Here is a 15,091-nt window from a genome sequence, read left to right on the forward strand (position 1 = left end):
GTTCTTGCTATGAGCAAAAAAGACCATGAGCACCTGGTTTTTGGCATCACGAGTTCAAAGTTGTTATGCAGACAGATCGACGTTCATTATGTTCGGAGGCTCTGGTTAAACAACCTTATCGAGCAAACATTGGTAACTCAAGACGCTGTTATGCCAATACTCGACGTTTCAAGCTACGCCCTTGTTGGCAATAAGCACATCTTGAAAGGTCAAGTATTGGCAATGCAGCCAGTGTTTGCTGATAACGTCGTTTAACCAATACCTGCTGATGTATATAATAACTGTAGACAAAGAGACTCTGAACTCATAACGTCATTCTAATAGTGTGGCTATTTGCGTGGTGTGCGTTATACAGATAATTTATACTGACATCGGCCGCCGAGGGTCGAAAATTGCATGGCATCTACGCTGGGAAGTAGTGATTTGTTGGTACCTATATGCTGCAAGATCGTTACGCGTACATTGGGCCTAACTTAGTGTGTCTCTGAAAACCCGGGTTCTTTAAAACGTTTTGCGCCAAATCAATCACTGTTATTTGACAGATATCACCACATTTATCGAGGCAAGTTCTTCATAGTTAGCTTACACATTTCCAATAGACATCCGTGCTGTCATTGCAAACGTGTCCGACCTTGATCGTGGTACTAGGTGTACGGTATTGCAATGCACCCATATCCATGTTCGCAGCTGTTTGTTGGAAGTCTCCTTGCAGTGAAGTCACGAATAACCATCCTAAAAAGCAATTGTCGTTCGACAGCCAAGTCGGGTTATTTGATCTGTGCTTCTATTCAAGCAACAAAAATAGATCAAGCTGAGAAACATAAAAATCCCACAAGTTTAAAAGTATACATATAACTGGAAATACCTTGCCCATGCGTTTGAAAGTTCACTGTGCAAATATTAAGTTGCCTGCTTTGATAAGAAATCTGACGTCGATTACAAAAAACAAAGCAAACAGAAGACACCGGATGTAAACTGGCAACTATAGGTAGCCAACCGGTATAATCCATATTAGGATAACGTAGGGGTCTCACATATTTCTCGAGCATATCACTTTCGACAGCAAAAATTATTCAAATCTGGGCTTAAGCTTGCATCTAATCTTTTGAAATACCCTTTGCCACAGCCACGGGTGCATCCCTCCTCTGCAAGCCAACCGGCCGACGAACGTGGACAAGCATCACTCCCGACATCTGTGTGCGTCTGCTTGTGCTTCGCACACTTCCCTCCAGATGGCACTGTAGCACAGCGCCCGACTTCCAACCGCACGATGAAGCCGAGCCAGCTGTCATGCCTGCACTCTGGAGTCTTCCGCTGGCTCCTGCTGATCATCACCATCTTCACCGTGCTGTTGTCGCTGGTGTCCATGCTTATCTTGGCGACAGCCCTCCGTGACCACTATGCAGGTGATGCCGAACTGACTACGCTCGGCCTCCAGAACGTGTGGACGCTGGTGTCGTTCTCGATCGTGACCATCATCGTCAGCGTGCTCGGTGGCGTTGGTGCCTGCTTCCACAACGACATACTTCTGAAGGTGTACGGTGCGGTCACGCTTGCATCCCTGGTGGTGCACTTCTTGATGCAGGGGCTGGGTATGCTGCACCTCCTCGAGTTCACTCCGCACATGATGAGCGATAGCGGTCAACAGATCACGGGACCTATCTGCTATAAGGACTTATTAAGCGAGCTGCGCCAGCGCATGGACCAGCCCCAGGCGGTCATGGAAGAGCTAGATCAGCCCAGAGGTCGCGATCCTGTGCTGCTGGCACTTCTTGAGCGATACGCCAACGAGACGAGTTTGTACCGGGAGATCATGCGTGGCGATCACCACACGAACACTCCGCGCCCGGTCAAGGACGCGCCCAGGCCTGTAGCTATTGCGGAAGTGGACAGCAGTGTCGCTGCTCCAATAAAGCCCCGGGGCAACGGGCGTGGACGTGAGAAGGACTCCGCGTGGCACAACAGGAGCGACAATCAGAGGAGAACCCGGGTGATAGCCGGCAGAGGCGGCGCTACACTCCCCAGTAGTCTCCAAGTCCCAGGTCTGGGACACCTCCCACAATAAATCTTCCCAGGCTCTGCACGTTCGTGGCGCGGCTGGAACTACCACACCATACCCGTCCCCCCTGGAGCACGAGGCTGACGAGGACAAGCGTGGCGTGGGCGGCGGCGAGGGCCACATCAGAAGCAACCACCTGGAGTTGAAGTTCCAGCGCACGCTGCTGGAGATGGGCAGCATACAGCGGCGCTTCCAGTGCTGCGGCGCCAGCGACTACCGCGACTACTTGCGGCAGAACATGACGGTACCGAGCTGGTGCTGCCGGCAGGACACGTGCGACCGCGGTGACCTGCTGCGGCTCACGCTGGACACCAAGCCGGGGCAGGCGGCGATGCTCATCTACACCGAGGGCTGCGGCGTGTTCCTGCACAGGCTCAGCAGCTATGTGAACGGCGTACTGAAGCTGCTGGAGTCTGTCGTCGTGGGCACCAATGTGGTCGGCTTCTTGCTGGTCCTCGGCCTGACCAACTGCTGCCTCCGACCAGAGCTAGAGGAAGGCGAGGATCACGAGGGGGAGACGAGGGAGGGCGGAGAGACGGAGCTCGAGGAGAAAGCAGAGAGTGCGACGATGGAGACGAGGCTGCAGCAGGAAAGCAAGCAGAAGGAAGGCGGCAGAGATAGCCGGGAAGCGAGTGCACAACGGGAAGAGAGAGGAGAGGCGGTAGAGAACGTGGGGACAGGAGAGGAGAAGACAGCAGGTGGTGCAGACAGCGGGGAGTTGAATTTCAAGTCGACACGGAGAGAGGAGATGCCTGACAAGATAGAGACAGGGGAGATGGAGAGAGAAGATGACAAAGGCGTTGGGAAGGGCACTGAAGGGACAGAGACGGAGGCGGACGGAATAGACGGAACAGAGGATAGTGCAGCTGTAGATGGCGAATATGAACGGATCCTTACATAAAACAAGCTGTACTTAACACTCAAAATGATACTCAATACGCTGTCATTCGAATATTTACTGTCTATTAAGTTGGTCTAATAAATATCAAGTTTTGGAGGTAACAGCAGTTACACTACTGCGACTCTGTATTTTCCTCACCTTTTCCAGAGCCGACCTAATAATAACTGCAATATCTACGGGCCGGACATTTTCGTCGCTACAATCGTCCACGGGCCGGATATTCACCTTCACGTTTTCGTCGGTGCCAAAAAACGGCACCAACTAAAAACACAGATTTTCCAAAATGTCAGTCCGCAGCGCAGCCCTCCCGCACAGCTGGTGATTAAGAACACAAAAGCCCGCTGTGCTACAAAGCTGGACCGTCATCAACCTGCAAGTGCCACCTAAATTTTAGACCTATACATTAAAGTGTGCATTAAATGGCATGTCATTGTCACCTAATGCACAACAATAGTTGGCTAACACCAGTGATATCTCTCAGAGAGCAGCAGTCAAAGTACCTGGACAATGTAGTCGTTAGTGCACCAAAGTATATCTTTACACGCGCCCTGGCGGCCGGCTAGATACCCGTCGCTCGGGTCGGGGTCAATTTGACACCCTCCCCCCCCCCCTGAGATCTCGGGACCTAAGAAAGCTAGAGACACCAAATTTACAGAGTAGCTTGACCCACACAAGAACTCACATAGATCGAAGTTTCAGGTTCCTAGTTCATGACCTTCGGGTCAAAAAATGTCAAACAAGGTCAAGTTCCAGGTTGGTCTCCAAAGTGCCCCCAGAACCTAGATAATCGTTTCTAAGCAAAAGGTCACAAGCTCATTCAAGGCCAGTGATCTTTTTTTACCTTTTTGAGGTCTAGGCGACTAAAATAATGCAAGATTGCTTTGTGTTTTGCATTTGTCTAAGCGACAAAGGTTACGCTGGGCAGTATGTTCCTAAAGCAAAATGTTGACCTGGAATATTTTAGGTCAATGACTTATTATGAACTCTAAGAAGTCCATGGAAGATGTATAATGCGGTTCCTGCTATCAATAAACTCGAAATGAACACCAGAATCTATTCCATACGGCAAGCCCTATAGTAACAAAACAGGTTGGTTTTGACCTTGGCGTGACCTTTATATCTAACCTTAGGTCAATGTAACTTACTCAATCAACTGTTGTGTTGCCTAAGAAAGCATCTCAGAGATGAATGACTTCGTCTAACACTTAGTCATTAGATCAGATTGAAGGATTCCCTGGAAACTGCCTTCGCTGAAACCATGACCTGACTTTGACCTGTCATAAATCAGTGACCTTACATGGTACACTTAATTTTTTGATGCCAAACGATCTGCTATTCGATTTTCGACAGCTGTGCAAAATTTGGCGCTGTTACGCCGCGCCGTTCGGAAACCATTTGGGAAACCCTTCGGATGGGGTTCAATTTGACCCCCCACCCGAGCGCGTGTTTAACACTGTAATGGCAGCTCTTAACTACAAATGAAAAGATTGAGGTTTGCCATTGCCATTTGTTCATCACTAAAATGTGAAACAATTCACTCTTTTTCCTCTTTTCAAAACACTACAGGCCATCTTTTGCTAAAATTGCATGCATCAACTCACGGCTTTGCACTGGCAATGAAAACTGGATGTTTCAAATCATGGGAAGTCTCCTCAGGTTATAACACTGCAGGTAAGCACAAGTTGTTGTAGGTGTTGCTGACATCTTTCGACTGCGTCACAAATGCTTTAATGTCATACCCCGCATTTAAGAACCAGGGGCAGTCTCTCATATGGTGTTTGCTGATCTTAAGCGGATACATCATGCAACAACACCGAATAAAATCCACGCTTTGAAATAATCCACGCTTTGAAATGATCCACATTTTTCTCCTTGCACTGTATTGATACTACCAACAGCACGACTTGCTTGGTGGCACCATGGGCACATCTCTGTCGTATCACGATCACATCAAACGCGAGATGACACGGTGTGAAGGGGCGCCGCTCGCGCTCAGTCACCTGAGTTCATTCCTTTGGGGTTTTATGGTGTATCAGTGTCCGCATCGAATCGGGCAAGTCATTTGTGAGTCAACTCAGTGTTACTTTTGGTCATCATACTAATGGTAATACCTAAGTTTAAGCTACAGAAAGCGAGCCACTATCACATGTGACTGAATTGTTATGAACAGAAAATGCAATTTTAGGCTTTTTAAAGCAGAAAACATGGAGCGGGTAATTCACTGAGCTCTTGTCACCGGAACTGAATCCATCGGAAGTTCTAGAATTCGATCACATTTTCTTTTGTCAAATATAAGTGGACTAAAATCTGCGATCAGCCGACCGGATGGAATGTTGGAATCAACGCTATGTATTGTGAGTCAGATTATAATTTTACAGGCGAAATATACGCTTCAGTGTCGCCTTGGAACGACCCGAGTTTATTTTGAATGCATTCCGGAATTACTACTTTAAAATGGTCGCGCTCGGCCACCGATACCTGATCTTATCTGCAATGGGCAACACCGGTCGCTTTGATGGAAACTGCAAGCCGAGCACATCGGTGTTCTGACTCTAAGACTGCTAGCGGGCATGCGATTTTTTATATAATTTGATTTACTATGCTCTGTTTATCGTAAGAAAGAACGAAATTAAAGCTGGTCAATCAATTCGTCACGGGCATCACGCTGAATTTTTTCAAACTCAACAAATTGGTCGGAAGGCCTGCAGGACAGCGATGCGGATCTCTCGAAGCAACAACAGTTTTGGATGTTTGCATTGCTTGCAGCAGCTTCATGTTCATATGGTTGGTCGATATATATATATATATATATATATATATATATATATATATATATATATATATATATATATATATATATATATATATATATAGTTGGCACTGGGGTTATTTTCGTTGGCAATTATTTTCACGTTCTAAATTCATTGCCTACCTTTGAAGCAAGTTATGCTATACGTTCATTCGGTAATTGCTCCAAACTGGTGCTGCTTCATGAATAACATGGGAAAATCCCAAACACAGAAAATTAACTCGCCCACTTTTATTGAAGGTATTCAACAAAACGCTGAACATTCAGCTGCAGATATATGTACAATACATCCAGGTCAAACACCCCACAAGTAACTACATGCCACATCCACGTAAACGCTACGAAGTCAGTTGAAAAGAACGAAACGGAAACACTTTCCATGATCGATGTGTCATACTGTTCTCATTCATCCTTGTCGCTGCCGGAGTCGGTGCCGGAGTCGCTGCTATCATCGGTTGTTACGACAACCGGGATAGTGGGAGATCTTTTAGCAGCCCGTCATTCGTCCAGTTCTGCTGCTCCAGCCTTTTGACGTGCTCACAGCACTTACTCCAGTCCTCTGGAGAGACGGTTGCGACACATGCCTCCACCAGCCGTTCCACCTCCTCCATCCGCCCCGTCAAGTTCCCCCGTCTTATCACGCGCTTCATCTGTGCCCGCACTAACTCTACCGGGTTCAAGTCGCAGTGATACGGCGGCAAGCGAATGATCCGATGACCATGATCTCTAGCAAGGTTGTCCAGAAGGTATTCCTTCTTCCGGTTCTGGGACTTGACTAGCTCCAGCAGCTCCACCTTCCGCATGTCTTCGTCGATGGTCACACCTGCCTGCTGCAACCACTCCTGGATTTCCGCTTTACGCCAGCTAGAAGTTGGCCCTTCTTGGCACAAACGGGAATGATATGAGGCATTATCTTTGATGATCACAGAGTGCTCTGGCACGTTCGGAAGCAGGCACTCGGTGAACCACTTCTCGTAGTAGTCGGCGTTCATCGACGTAAGGTAGTCGGCGTTCTTGCCATCGGTCCTGAGGTGGAGAAGTGCGCCCGGTGTAAATCCTTCCGAAGAGCCGGCATGGACTATGATAAAGCGCTTTCCTTTTCCAATGGCGTTTTTCCGTCCGTTGATTTGACTACCGTCCAGCCACGCCAAGTCCTCCATATCGTACTGATTATACCATGTCTCGTCGGTATAAATGATTTTGCTATCGGGAAGTTCTCTACGCAGCCTCCTCATCTCCCGCAAGAACTGGCATCTCGTTGCTGCAATATGAGGTTTCTCGATCAGGATCTTGCGCTTGTCGATCCTTCGGTACTTAAATTCCTTCGCGAGTAGGTGTTTTCTTGCGGTGGATCTAGACATGGTGACGCCGAGCTGTTCGTGAAGAGCATCCGTGATGGTGCCCAGAGTAACAGGTTTTCCATCGATGTGCATTTGGTGCACCATTCTCCTCATCGCGCAAACATCGAACGGATCTAGATCCACCCTTGGTCTTGCTGCAGCTGGTCGGGATCGGCTTGGCGACTTCAGTCTGGCACCATCCTGGGGTTCACGTTGTATGCGGTAGATTGTAGTCTTCCCAGCGCCCGTTACAGCTGCTTTTCTTAATAATGGACTCTCTCGGACGGCGTCTTCGTCTCCCGCCTACAACCTCATGTCCCGGTCTTCGACAAAATGTTGATACACATTATAAACAACTTCCCTACTTTGTGCCCCAAGAATCCTTCCAGACGCTAGGTTGGATTTTTCATTCATTAGTAAGTAGGTACTAAAACATATAAAAGATATAAAAAGACAATTAAATTTACAAGTAAAACAACATAAAACTTTTCAATGCGTAAAATATTACCGCACCACCAAAGTGATGCCGGTCATGATGCCGGTAATTTTTGGGCTACAGCACACTCGAATAATGACCCACGCGCAAAAAACCGTGCAAAATCGTTGGCAGCACTTAAATTCAGTTCTTTCTTACGATAAACAGAGCATAGTACATTTCGCAACGCAATGAAGTGATTGGACAAACTTGGGTTAGCTTTTTTCATTTTTGACCTTGCTTTGATTCACTGTATTGAATACTTTTGAGACACTTCCCTTTTTCGGACAAGGAGAAACTTGCTATTAGTTTGCCCGATTCGCTATTGCCGCTATTGTCTTGATATGCGCCCTGTTGTTTTGGTATTATATATGATGTGTCGATGTTTTATAGATTTGTTGTCTGAGAAAAATGTCTTCAAATTTGTGCGCTAGAAACATAAAAGTTCTTAAATCGGAGGTCACAGCTCCGTATATGTCAATGTTTTCATTTCGCATCTTACTATTGTAGAATGTACGGTGCGAGAACTCGATTCAAGTCTCGATTTGTCTTCAACGCGGTGGAAATTCTTGAAAACTGTTGTGTTGCCGCGTGGTTAGTGAAAACAGTCTGTCACCTTACAGTGATTTTGATCCACCTGCCTGCTATCTCAAACGTTTTCCATTTTGGAGCGATGCTGTGGGCTAGACGGTGAGGTGCTGTGGTGGCGAATCCGTCACGTGTGACCGTCATGAAGCTTCCACTCCAGGAACGTGGCTTCACAGAACAAGGTCTGGGGCGCTCAACAGGGGAAATCACCAAACCCAGCCCTAAAATGAAAGGGATTCCCCTTGACTTGACCTACTCTTCTCTCAAAGTTAGGGAACTAGAAAACTCACCCAGCGATTTTTCATCGACAAGTTCCGATTTCTAAGAAAAGACGTCAGGTGGTCAAATAGGGCACAAACATATCAAAAATGACATTTAATTTGAATTTCCATGTGACCTTCAGGAACCTAATTAAGCAAGGTCAAAGGACGGGTAACTTTATATCATCAAAGAAGAATAGATCAATTTTAAGTTTTCAGTCCTAAGAATATTCATAAGTTCAAGAACTAACTTCCGTTGAAAATCGTTAAGACTCAAGGTCACCTTACGAGGCCAAATTTAGGCTCAAAGGATGGAAAACCTCATATCACTGAAAAATCACCGGCCGATATAATATTTTAAAGCATCAGAGTATTTTTTATGAAAGACATAATTGTCGTTCAAAAAAACTTTGACGTTTTAGGGAAATTTCTCAAAGCCAAAAACTCACGCTTTAAGGTCAGGGAACTCCATATCACCAACAAATTACCGGCCGATTTCAACTATTGAGGCCTCAGGATATTCACCAGCGCATAAACTAGCGCCTGTTCAAAAGTCCTGACCTCTCGAGGTCCGCTTTCAAGGCAGGCTGAAAGGACAGGAACCCGACGTCATCCAAAAATTACCGGCCGATTTGAGCTTTCAGGTATTAGAACTTTCACCAACGCACTCATGAACTAGCGCCCGTCACAAAGCCCTGACCTTTCACGGTCACCCCTCAAGGACAAGCTCGGGTTTAAATGACAGGGAACCTGCGCCACCAGTTTTTGACAGACGCTAGTTCATTCTGCGTTGAATGGTCTGAAGCTTGACAATTTAAAATTGGTCTCTAATTTGTGGGTGATTTTGGGTTCCACGTTATTGGAGCCCAACTTTGACCTTTAAGCCTGACCTTGACGTGTTAGGATTTTACGGACGCTAGTTATTGCACTTTTGAACATTCGGATGCTTGAAAAATTCAAATCGGCCGGTAAACTTCGGCGATATGGACTCCCCTCATTGGATATTGAGTATGACCTTGAAGGATGCCCTTGAAATGTCTGGACTATTAACGTACGCTAACTCATGTACCGCGGATTATTCTGATGCTTGAAAACTTGAAATCGGCCGGCCAATTTTTTTGGCGATAATGGAGTTCCCCGTCATTTGAGCCTGAGTTTGACCCTGAAAAATGATCTTGAGTTATCATAAATATTTTGTCGTACTCTAGTTCTTGCCCTGGTAAATCTTTTGATGCTTGATAAGTTGAAATCGGCTGAAACTTTGCGGGTGATGACGAGTTTCCTGTTCTGTGAGCGTGATTTGACCTTCAAAGATGACCTTGATTGGTCAGAAGTGGGGGAAGGCCCACCCAAAAGGATACAAATCGACACCCGTGTCCAGTATTCTCACGGCTTTTTGATCGTCGTTGTTTTTGACAGTTGTTGTCGAGACCTGTGCGAACGTGCCGGCACCCTCCGGAGGACTTACTCTCAATAAATCGTGCACCTGAAACGGGTAAGTACCACATGATGGACATTTGGGGACTTAGTGTAGTTAACATTATTTTACATTCCGAAACCGTCATGAGCAACACTGACGGGTGAACCAAATAGCATGCCTAAAGTGGCTTCATAACATAATCTTATGCTTTGATTTTGGCATGGAGAGGGTCTTTTGAAATGGCTGTAGACATCGCTATATATATATATATATATATATATATATATATATATATATATATATATATATACATTACACATGCAAGAGTACATATGTCTTTGGAACTGAATGTACCTTAGCATGAAACCGGTGGGAATGTGAGGAGGAATTTGGTAGACTGCTGAAGCATTTTCCCGTGTTTAATGTACTGAGAAAGGTCCTGGCATTATGACAGGGCCAATAAAGGCACACTCTATGCTAGTGGCATAGAGTGTATCTTTCTTGCCAAAATAGCGGCAGTTATCCCAAGGGCTGGATCGTAATTTAGCAGTCGCTGCCAGTCGTTAAACGGTTCCACCACTAGTTCCCAGGGTACAATATTAAATATACCTTGTATTCGATCGTAATATTTAGCGCTCAAAGTTACCGTTAAACGGTCTTTAAGTAAAAATATTCGATCAGAAATCCAAACATGTATCAGAACAAAATTATTAGCATACTATCACCACTATGTGTTGTACACTTCCTTTCAAGACCCAGAAATGTCGAAGAGAGGTGCGTCCGGGTTATTCCGTTGAATTATATATGGTTCTATGACTTTGCTACTTTGGAAATCTTCACATGACACGGAAATTCTTGTTTTTGTTCTTTCTGTAGGCTTTCATGTCCCATATGGCGGCCCTCAAACCCGTGAACCGCGGTCGGGCTGCCAGTGTTGGGTCCCCACCTGTGTCTCACGTGTTTTGTGTGGGATAGTCACGCTTAGTAATTGCTGTGGATTTAGGACGCCTGCGTATGTTTTGAGGTATTTGGCTGCAGTGACGCTGAGTGGGGCGGTCTTTCCCAAGAAGCGGTTGATTTGTTTCACATGCATGTGGCTTCGAATGTGATGCGAGGCCGGTATGGAGTGGTGTTGGTCATGTTTTTGTGATACAGATGTTGACATCTTGTTTTAGCACTGATTATTAGGTGGAGGCATCTGTAAGTTATATCCCCCAAAAAACTGTGGGGTAGGTTTTAGTTTAAGGTGGGTTAACTCACAAAATTATGCACATCATGATCTAGTGATCCAATTGTTGTAGGAAAATTTTTGTGATCAGAGGTGCTCTTCCTCAGCTTATGTCCTGTCATTGTGTGTTAGCATTGTGCATTGCATTGCTGGGGGATGTGCAGTTAATGGTTATGTGAGGTATGGTAAAACTACTTGCTGTAATTGCTATTCATTGTTTGGCAAAATATGACATGGTATTCTAAGCAGGACAGCATACAGATTGTAAAAATATGACCTCACAAAAATATAAATTGGTGTGAAACTTATGTAGTGTGCAAACCATTTAGAATGCACAGCCATTATGGTCTGCAGATTCAAAATGTTTGAGTATAGATATTGCAATGCTAAATGCAGTAAATGGTAATGTATTGTAACACTTTCATTGAAAGCCCAGTTGATTAGAGAGCCTGCTCTTCAATCCAAATGGGCAGTATGGGTTAAAGACACAGAGATGTAGTTATGTCAGGTTATGTCCATGTATGGTGTTACATGTGTTAATATGAGGCTGATGGTAGATCTGGCTATGTGGTCCTATTATATTGGGGATAGCTTGCAGCTCATTGTACAATAGCATGCAATTGTAAATGATAGCTGGCATCAATGCTTATGCAAGACCATGAGCAGGTCATTCTGTTTGTGGCACATTACCTGAATTCAGCTCCCATACATCCTCTGCACCCACATTACATTGGCTGCCACTGTTGCCCACTGATCCTGAATCCTCACATCTTGCCTGATCAACTGATTTGTTGAGCCTGAGGCACCTAGATGCAGGGTTGAGCATGGTACTGGTCATGGACTCAGTGGATGGGCTGATCTTGTGTGGGAAGAGAAGCAACAGGTAGTGATCCCCAAACAGTGTAGTAACATGGACAAATATCCATGTTTCTGTCATCTAAGCAGCAAAAGGTTTGCACACCATGTTTCATTGCATTTTTGTTATGAATGCCTTATGTGTGTACATTGCCGAGAGTGTGTGCGTTGTTACTGATTGTTTCTGTTTTGTTGCCCAGGACGTGGAGGAGCGGCGGGAGCCAAATTCCGGACCTCACTGGCTCTGCCAGTGGGGGCTGTGATGAACTGTGCTGACAACACAGGTCAGTTGAACATCTCTCAACCAAAATTCTTTTCAGTCATGTAGTGTCTAGCTGTTGCATGCCCTTCACATTGCTACTAGGGAAGTGAGCTGGTGTTCAAATCAGTTGCACTTTCTAATTATGATTGCCATTTTTATTTGTTGCAGTTACATGGCAGGCAGTTTTCTCAATTGCATTCAAGAACTAAGCCTGATACCAGCCCAAGCTTGATGTATATTTCCCCATGTGGCTTATGACAGGTTGGCAACCAGATAAGGCTGGCACTCATCTTTCCTTGAAGATTGTGACTTCATCCTGGTCAAGTTGCCTTGCCATTGAAACGTTTGGGTGTTGTTTTCATGACAAGAGAGATGGCATCTGCCCATAGCATGCTTTAAGAGGTGTGGTTGTGAGCTTTGCAATTGTTCACTTGCAGTAGTGTTCCAGGGGTGCACATAATTAGCAGCAGCTCTGGTGTATCTTCCATGCTGTTGTCGGATATGTGCAAGATCAATGGTTAATGACTTGTTGCAGCAGCTCTGTCTGTTGCATTTTGTCAGCTAACCAATATTTAAGGGAGAAAACTGCAAATGTGAAGTCAGCTTAATGTTTAGTTGGCATTTCATGTAGATCTGTTCCAGCATTGCATGTGTGTAGTGATATACTTTTGAATGGCAACTAAGTATTTTTTCCATGAAATATCTCTTGTTTATAAGTTAAGAAATTTAAGAAATGAAATATTTGTTCTGTGAGATGAATAAATGTGGACATGGGCATAGACAGTTTGAAACCACCCATTTCTTTCATCATGCATATGGGGAGATGGTGTTTCATTTATCATAATGGAAGCATAACAGATGGAAGTGGACAGCATAACACTAAATGTAGGTCTTGGTTGCCCATTATGCTATTTTGTTTGATTTTTAAAAAAATCTAACAGTTTTGTCTTTGTTTTGCACCTATACATCAATAAGTCAATCATATCTCTTTTTTCAATATCCTGCTTATCCCCATGCAACCAGGTGAATGGAGTTTCTGCCCACCACAACTACTGCATAACCAGGGAAATGGATAAAACTCACAATTCACAGACAGGTTGAATTTATGTGCCGTTATGTGCCGAATTAAGCATGCTATTGCATACAAATTGTGCCGTTGTGAACTGCACACTCTTAGCTTTTTGGATGGTTAACATACATACCTTATCCATGCCTTCATTACAACATCAACACATATGCTTACCAAGCATACTGATAGTGCAGTGGTTATGCTACTTGTGTGGGAAAGGAGGTGCAGGGTTCAGTTCCTTGTGCCACTTACCAATCCTCTCAGGGTTAGAGGCAGTTGATGTCATGTAGCCTCAGCAGCTGAGTGTGTTGTAAAGCACATATATTATGTGTGAATTACACAGTTTCTTTTTGGGCTGGCTTGAACCTTCAATTTACATGCAAAGGTGCATCAGGGAGTATTGCACCTATTCACCCAATAACAGCCAATGTGGCAGTGTTAAGCCAACTGTATGTTCCGCGGCCCTGCAGGGGCCAAGAACCTGTTCGTCATCGCGGTGTACGCCATCGGCGGCCGCCTCAACCGTCTGCCGTCGGCCGGCATCGGCGACATGTTCGTGGCCTGCGTGAAGAAGGGCAAACCCGAGCTCCGCAAAAAGGGTGAGCGCGCGGCTCCCGACAGGGCTCCGGTGCCCCACAAAGGGTACTAGCTCGTGTAGTTCTGTGCGATTGTTGTAAACATCGGTGTGTGGTGTATTAACGACGGCGTTCTGCTCATATTAAGGCAGCTAGGTATTGACAACCTTTTCATAATATTTTATTATGACAGTGACTGTGTTATTGCTCTGTCTCAAGCAGTGCGTCATTGTTTTAATCATCTTCAGGTAGCACTTCCCAGCACTTGTTTGAGCCGACTTTGGTACATTTTCCACTGTCGGTATAGATCTGTGCTAGATAATGTGCTGGTCGTTGGTCTGGATTCTGGTCTCGTCTCTCTTTCCGTTCATTGACCAGCCAACAAGCTCAGCAGACGCTGCGTTCCGGGATTGCTAGCCAGCGCCTCCAGCCTCTACTGTCGCCTCCGTGAGCGTGTCGCTCTGCGCTGGTTCTCTGCAGCCGCTGCCTCCATGCCACGCTCGCCTGACGCACGTCCTTCCTCTGACAGTCATGCAGGCGGTGGTGGTGCGGCAGCGGAAGAGCATCCGCAGAAAGGATGGCACCATCATCTACTTCGAGGACAATGCAGGCGTCATCGTCAACAACAAGGGCGAGATGAAAGGTGAGGGGAAGAGCTGTGGAGGGAGGGGAGGAAGGGGGGGGGGGGGCAGAGGAGCGCTGACACGGGATATAGAAACGGTCGCCAGGCTAGTGTATAGGCGTTTTTGAATGTTGGGATTGGTATCCTTGTGGCAGGGGTCCTCCATAGAAGCGAAGGCACGTAATTAGCAGCGGCACCGGTGCATCTTCCGGGCTGTTGTCGGATATGTGCCAGAGCGACGGCCCATGACCTGTTGCAGCAGTAAGGTCTGTTGTGCCTTGTCATAAAGCCAACAGCTATCATTTGGACGGTGTGGTCGCGTGCTAGGCATGCTGACCGGGTGACGTGAGCGCGAAAATAACTACTCGGTCCGTTCGGTTTTGTCCGCGAGTCGCCATTGGTGAAGCCCGACATGGCACGGCAGTGCTTCTGTCGTATTCTCGTTGTCTGCCCGCCCAGTTGTTGCCCCGCTGACAGAGCGCGTCCCCTGCCGGCAGGCTCGGCTGTGACGGGGCCCGTCTCCAAAGAGTGCGCCGACCTGTGGCCCAGGATCGCCAGCAACGCCAGCTCAGTTCAATAGCCTGTCCACACACACACGAAACTGCAAATAAAGAAAAAAAACTTCGAT

The 15,091-nt window shown here is 46.1% G+C and overlaps 2 protein-coding genes across 2 annotated transcripts; both read left to right on the top strand.

The window, feature by feature from the left end:
* The first annotated feature begins 791 nt into the window (after positions 1-791).
* Positions 792-2,065, top strand: LOC119111169 (uncharacterized). Its single transcript, XM_037234995.1, has 2 exons — positions 792-988; positions 1,127-2,065. The coding sequence occupies exon 2, from the start codon at positions 1,271-1,273 to the stop codon at positions 2,063-2,065; it is 795 nt and encodes a 264-aa protein (XP_037090890.1). The 5' UTR covers positions 792-988; positions 1,127-1,270.
* Positions 2,066-10,565: 8,500 nt separating this feature from the next.
* Positions 10,566-15,088, top strand: RpL23 (ribosomal protein L23). The gene is made up of 5 exons (XM_037236153.1): positions 10,566-10,626; positions 12,136-12,219; positions 13,737-13,865; positions 14,371-14,484; positions 14,961-15,088. Exons 1-5 carry the CDS (start codon positions 10,614-10,616, stop codon positions 15,041-15,043), a joined length of 423 nt encoding a protein of 140 aa, XP_037092048.1. The 5' UTR covers positions 10,566-10,613; the 3' UTR covers positions 15,044-15,088.
* Positions 15,089-15,091: the final 3 nt, after the last annotated feature.

Source organism: Pollicipes pollicipes, unplaced genomic scaffold, assembly GCF_011947565.3.
Source record: "Pollicipes pollicipes isolate AB1234 unplaced genomic scaffold, Ppol_2.1 Scaffold_7261;HRSCAF=8764_pilon_pilon_pilon, whole genome shotgun sequence".
In the NCBI taxonomy this organism is placed as follows: domain Eukaryota; kingdom Metazoa; phylum Arthropoda; class Thecostraca; order Pollicipedomorpha; family Pollicipedidae; genus Pollicipes; species Pollicipes pollicipes.

Bases quoted from the DNA above. Each gene is read 5' to 3' on its own strand.
- LOC119111169 (XM_037234995.1), top strand. From the start codon at position 1,271: ATGAAGCCGAGCCAGCTGTCATGCCTGCACTCTGGAGTCTTCCGCTGG.
- RpL23 (XM_037236153.1), top strand. The intron at 12,220-13,736 runs GTCAGTTGAACA...GCGGCCCTGCAG, and splicing joins GAACTGTGCTGACAACACAG to GGGCCAAGAACCTGTTCGTC. The intron at 14,485-14,960 runs GTGAGGGGAAGA...CCCTGCCGGCAG, and splicing joins CAACAAGGGCGAGATGAAAG to GCTCGGCTGTGACGGGGCCC.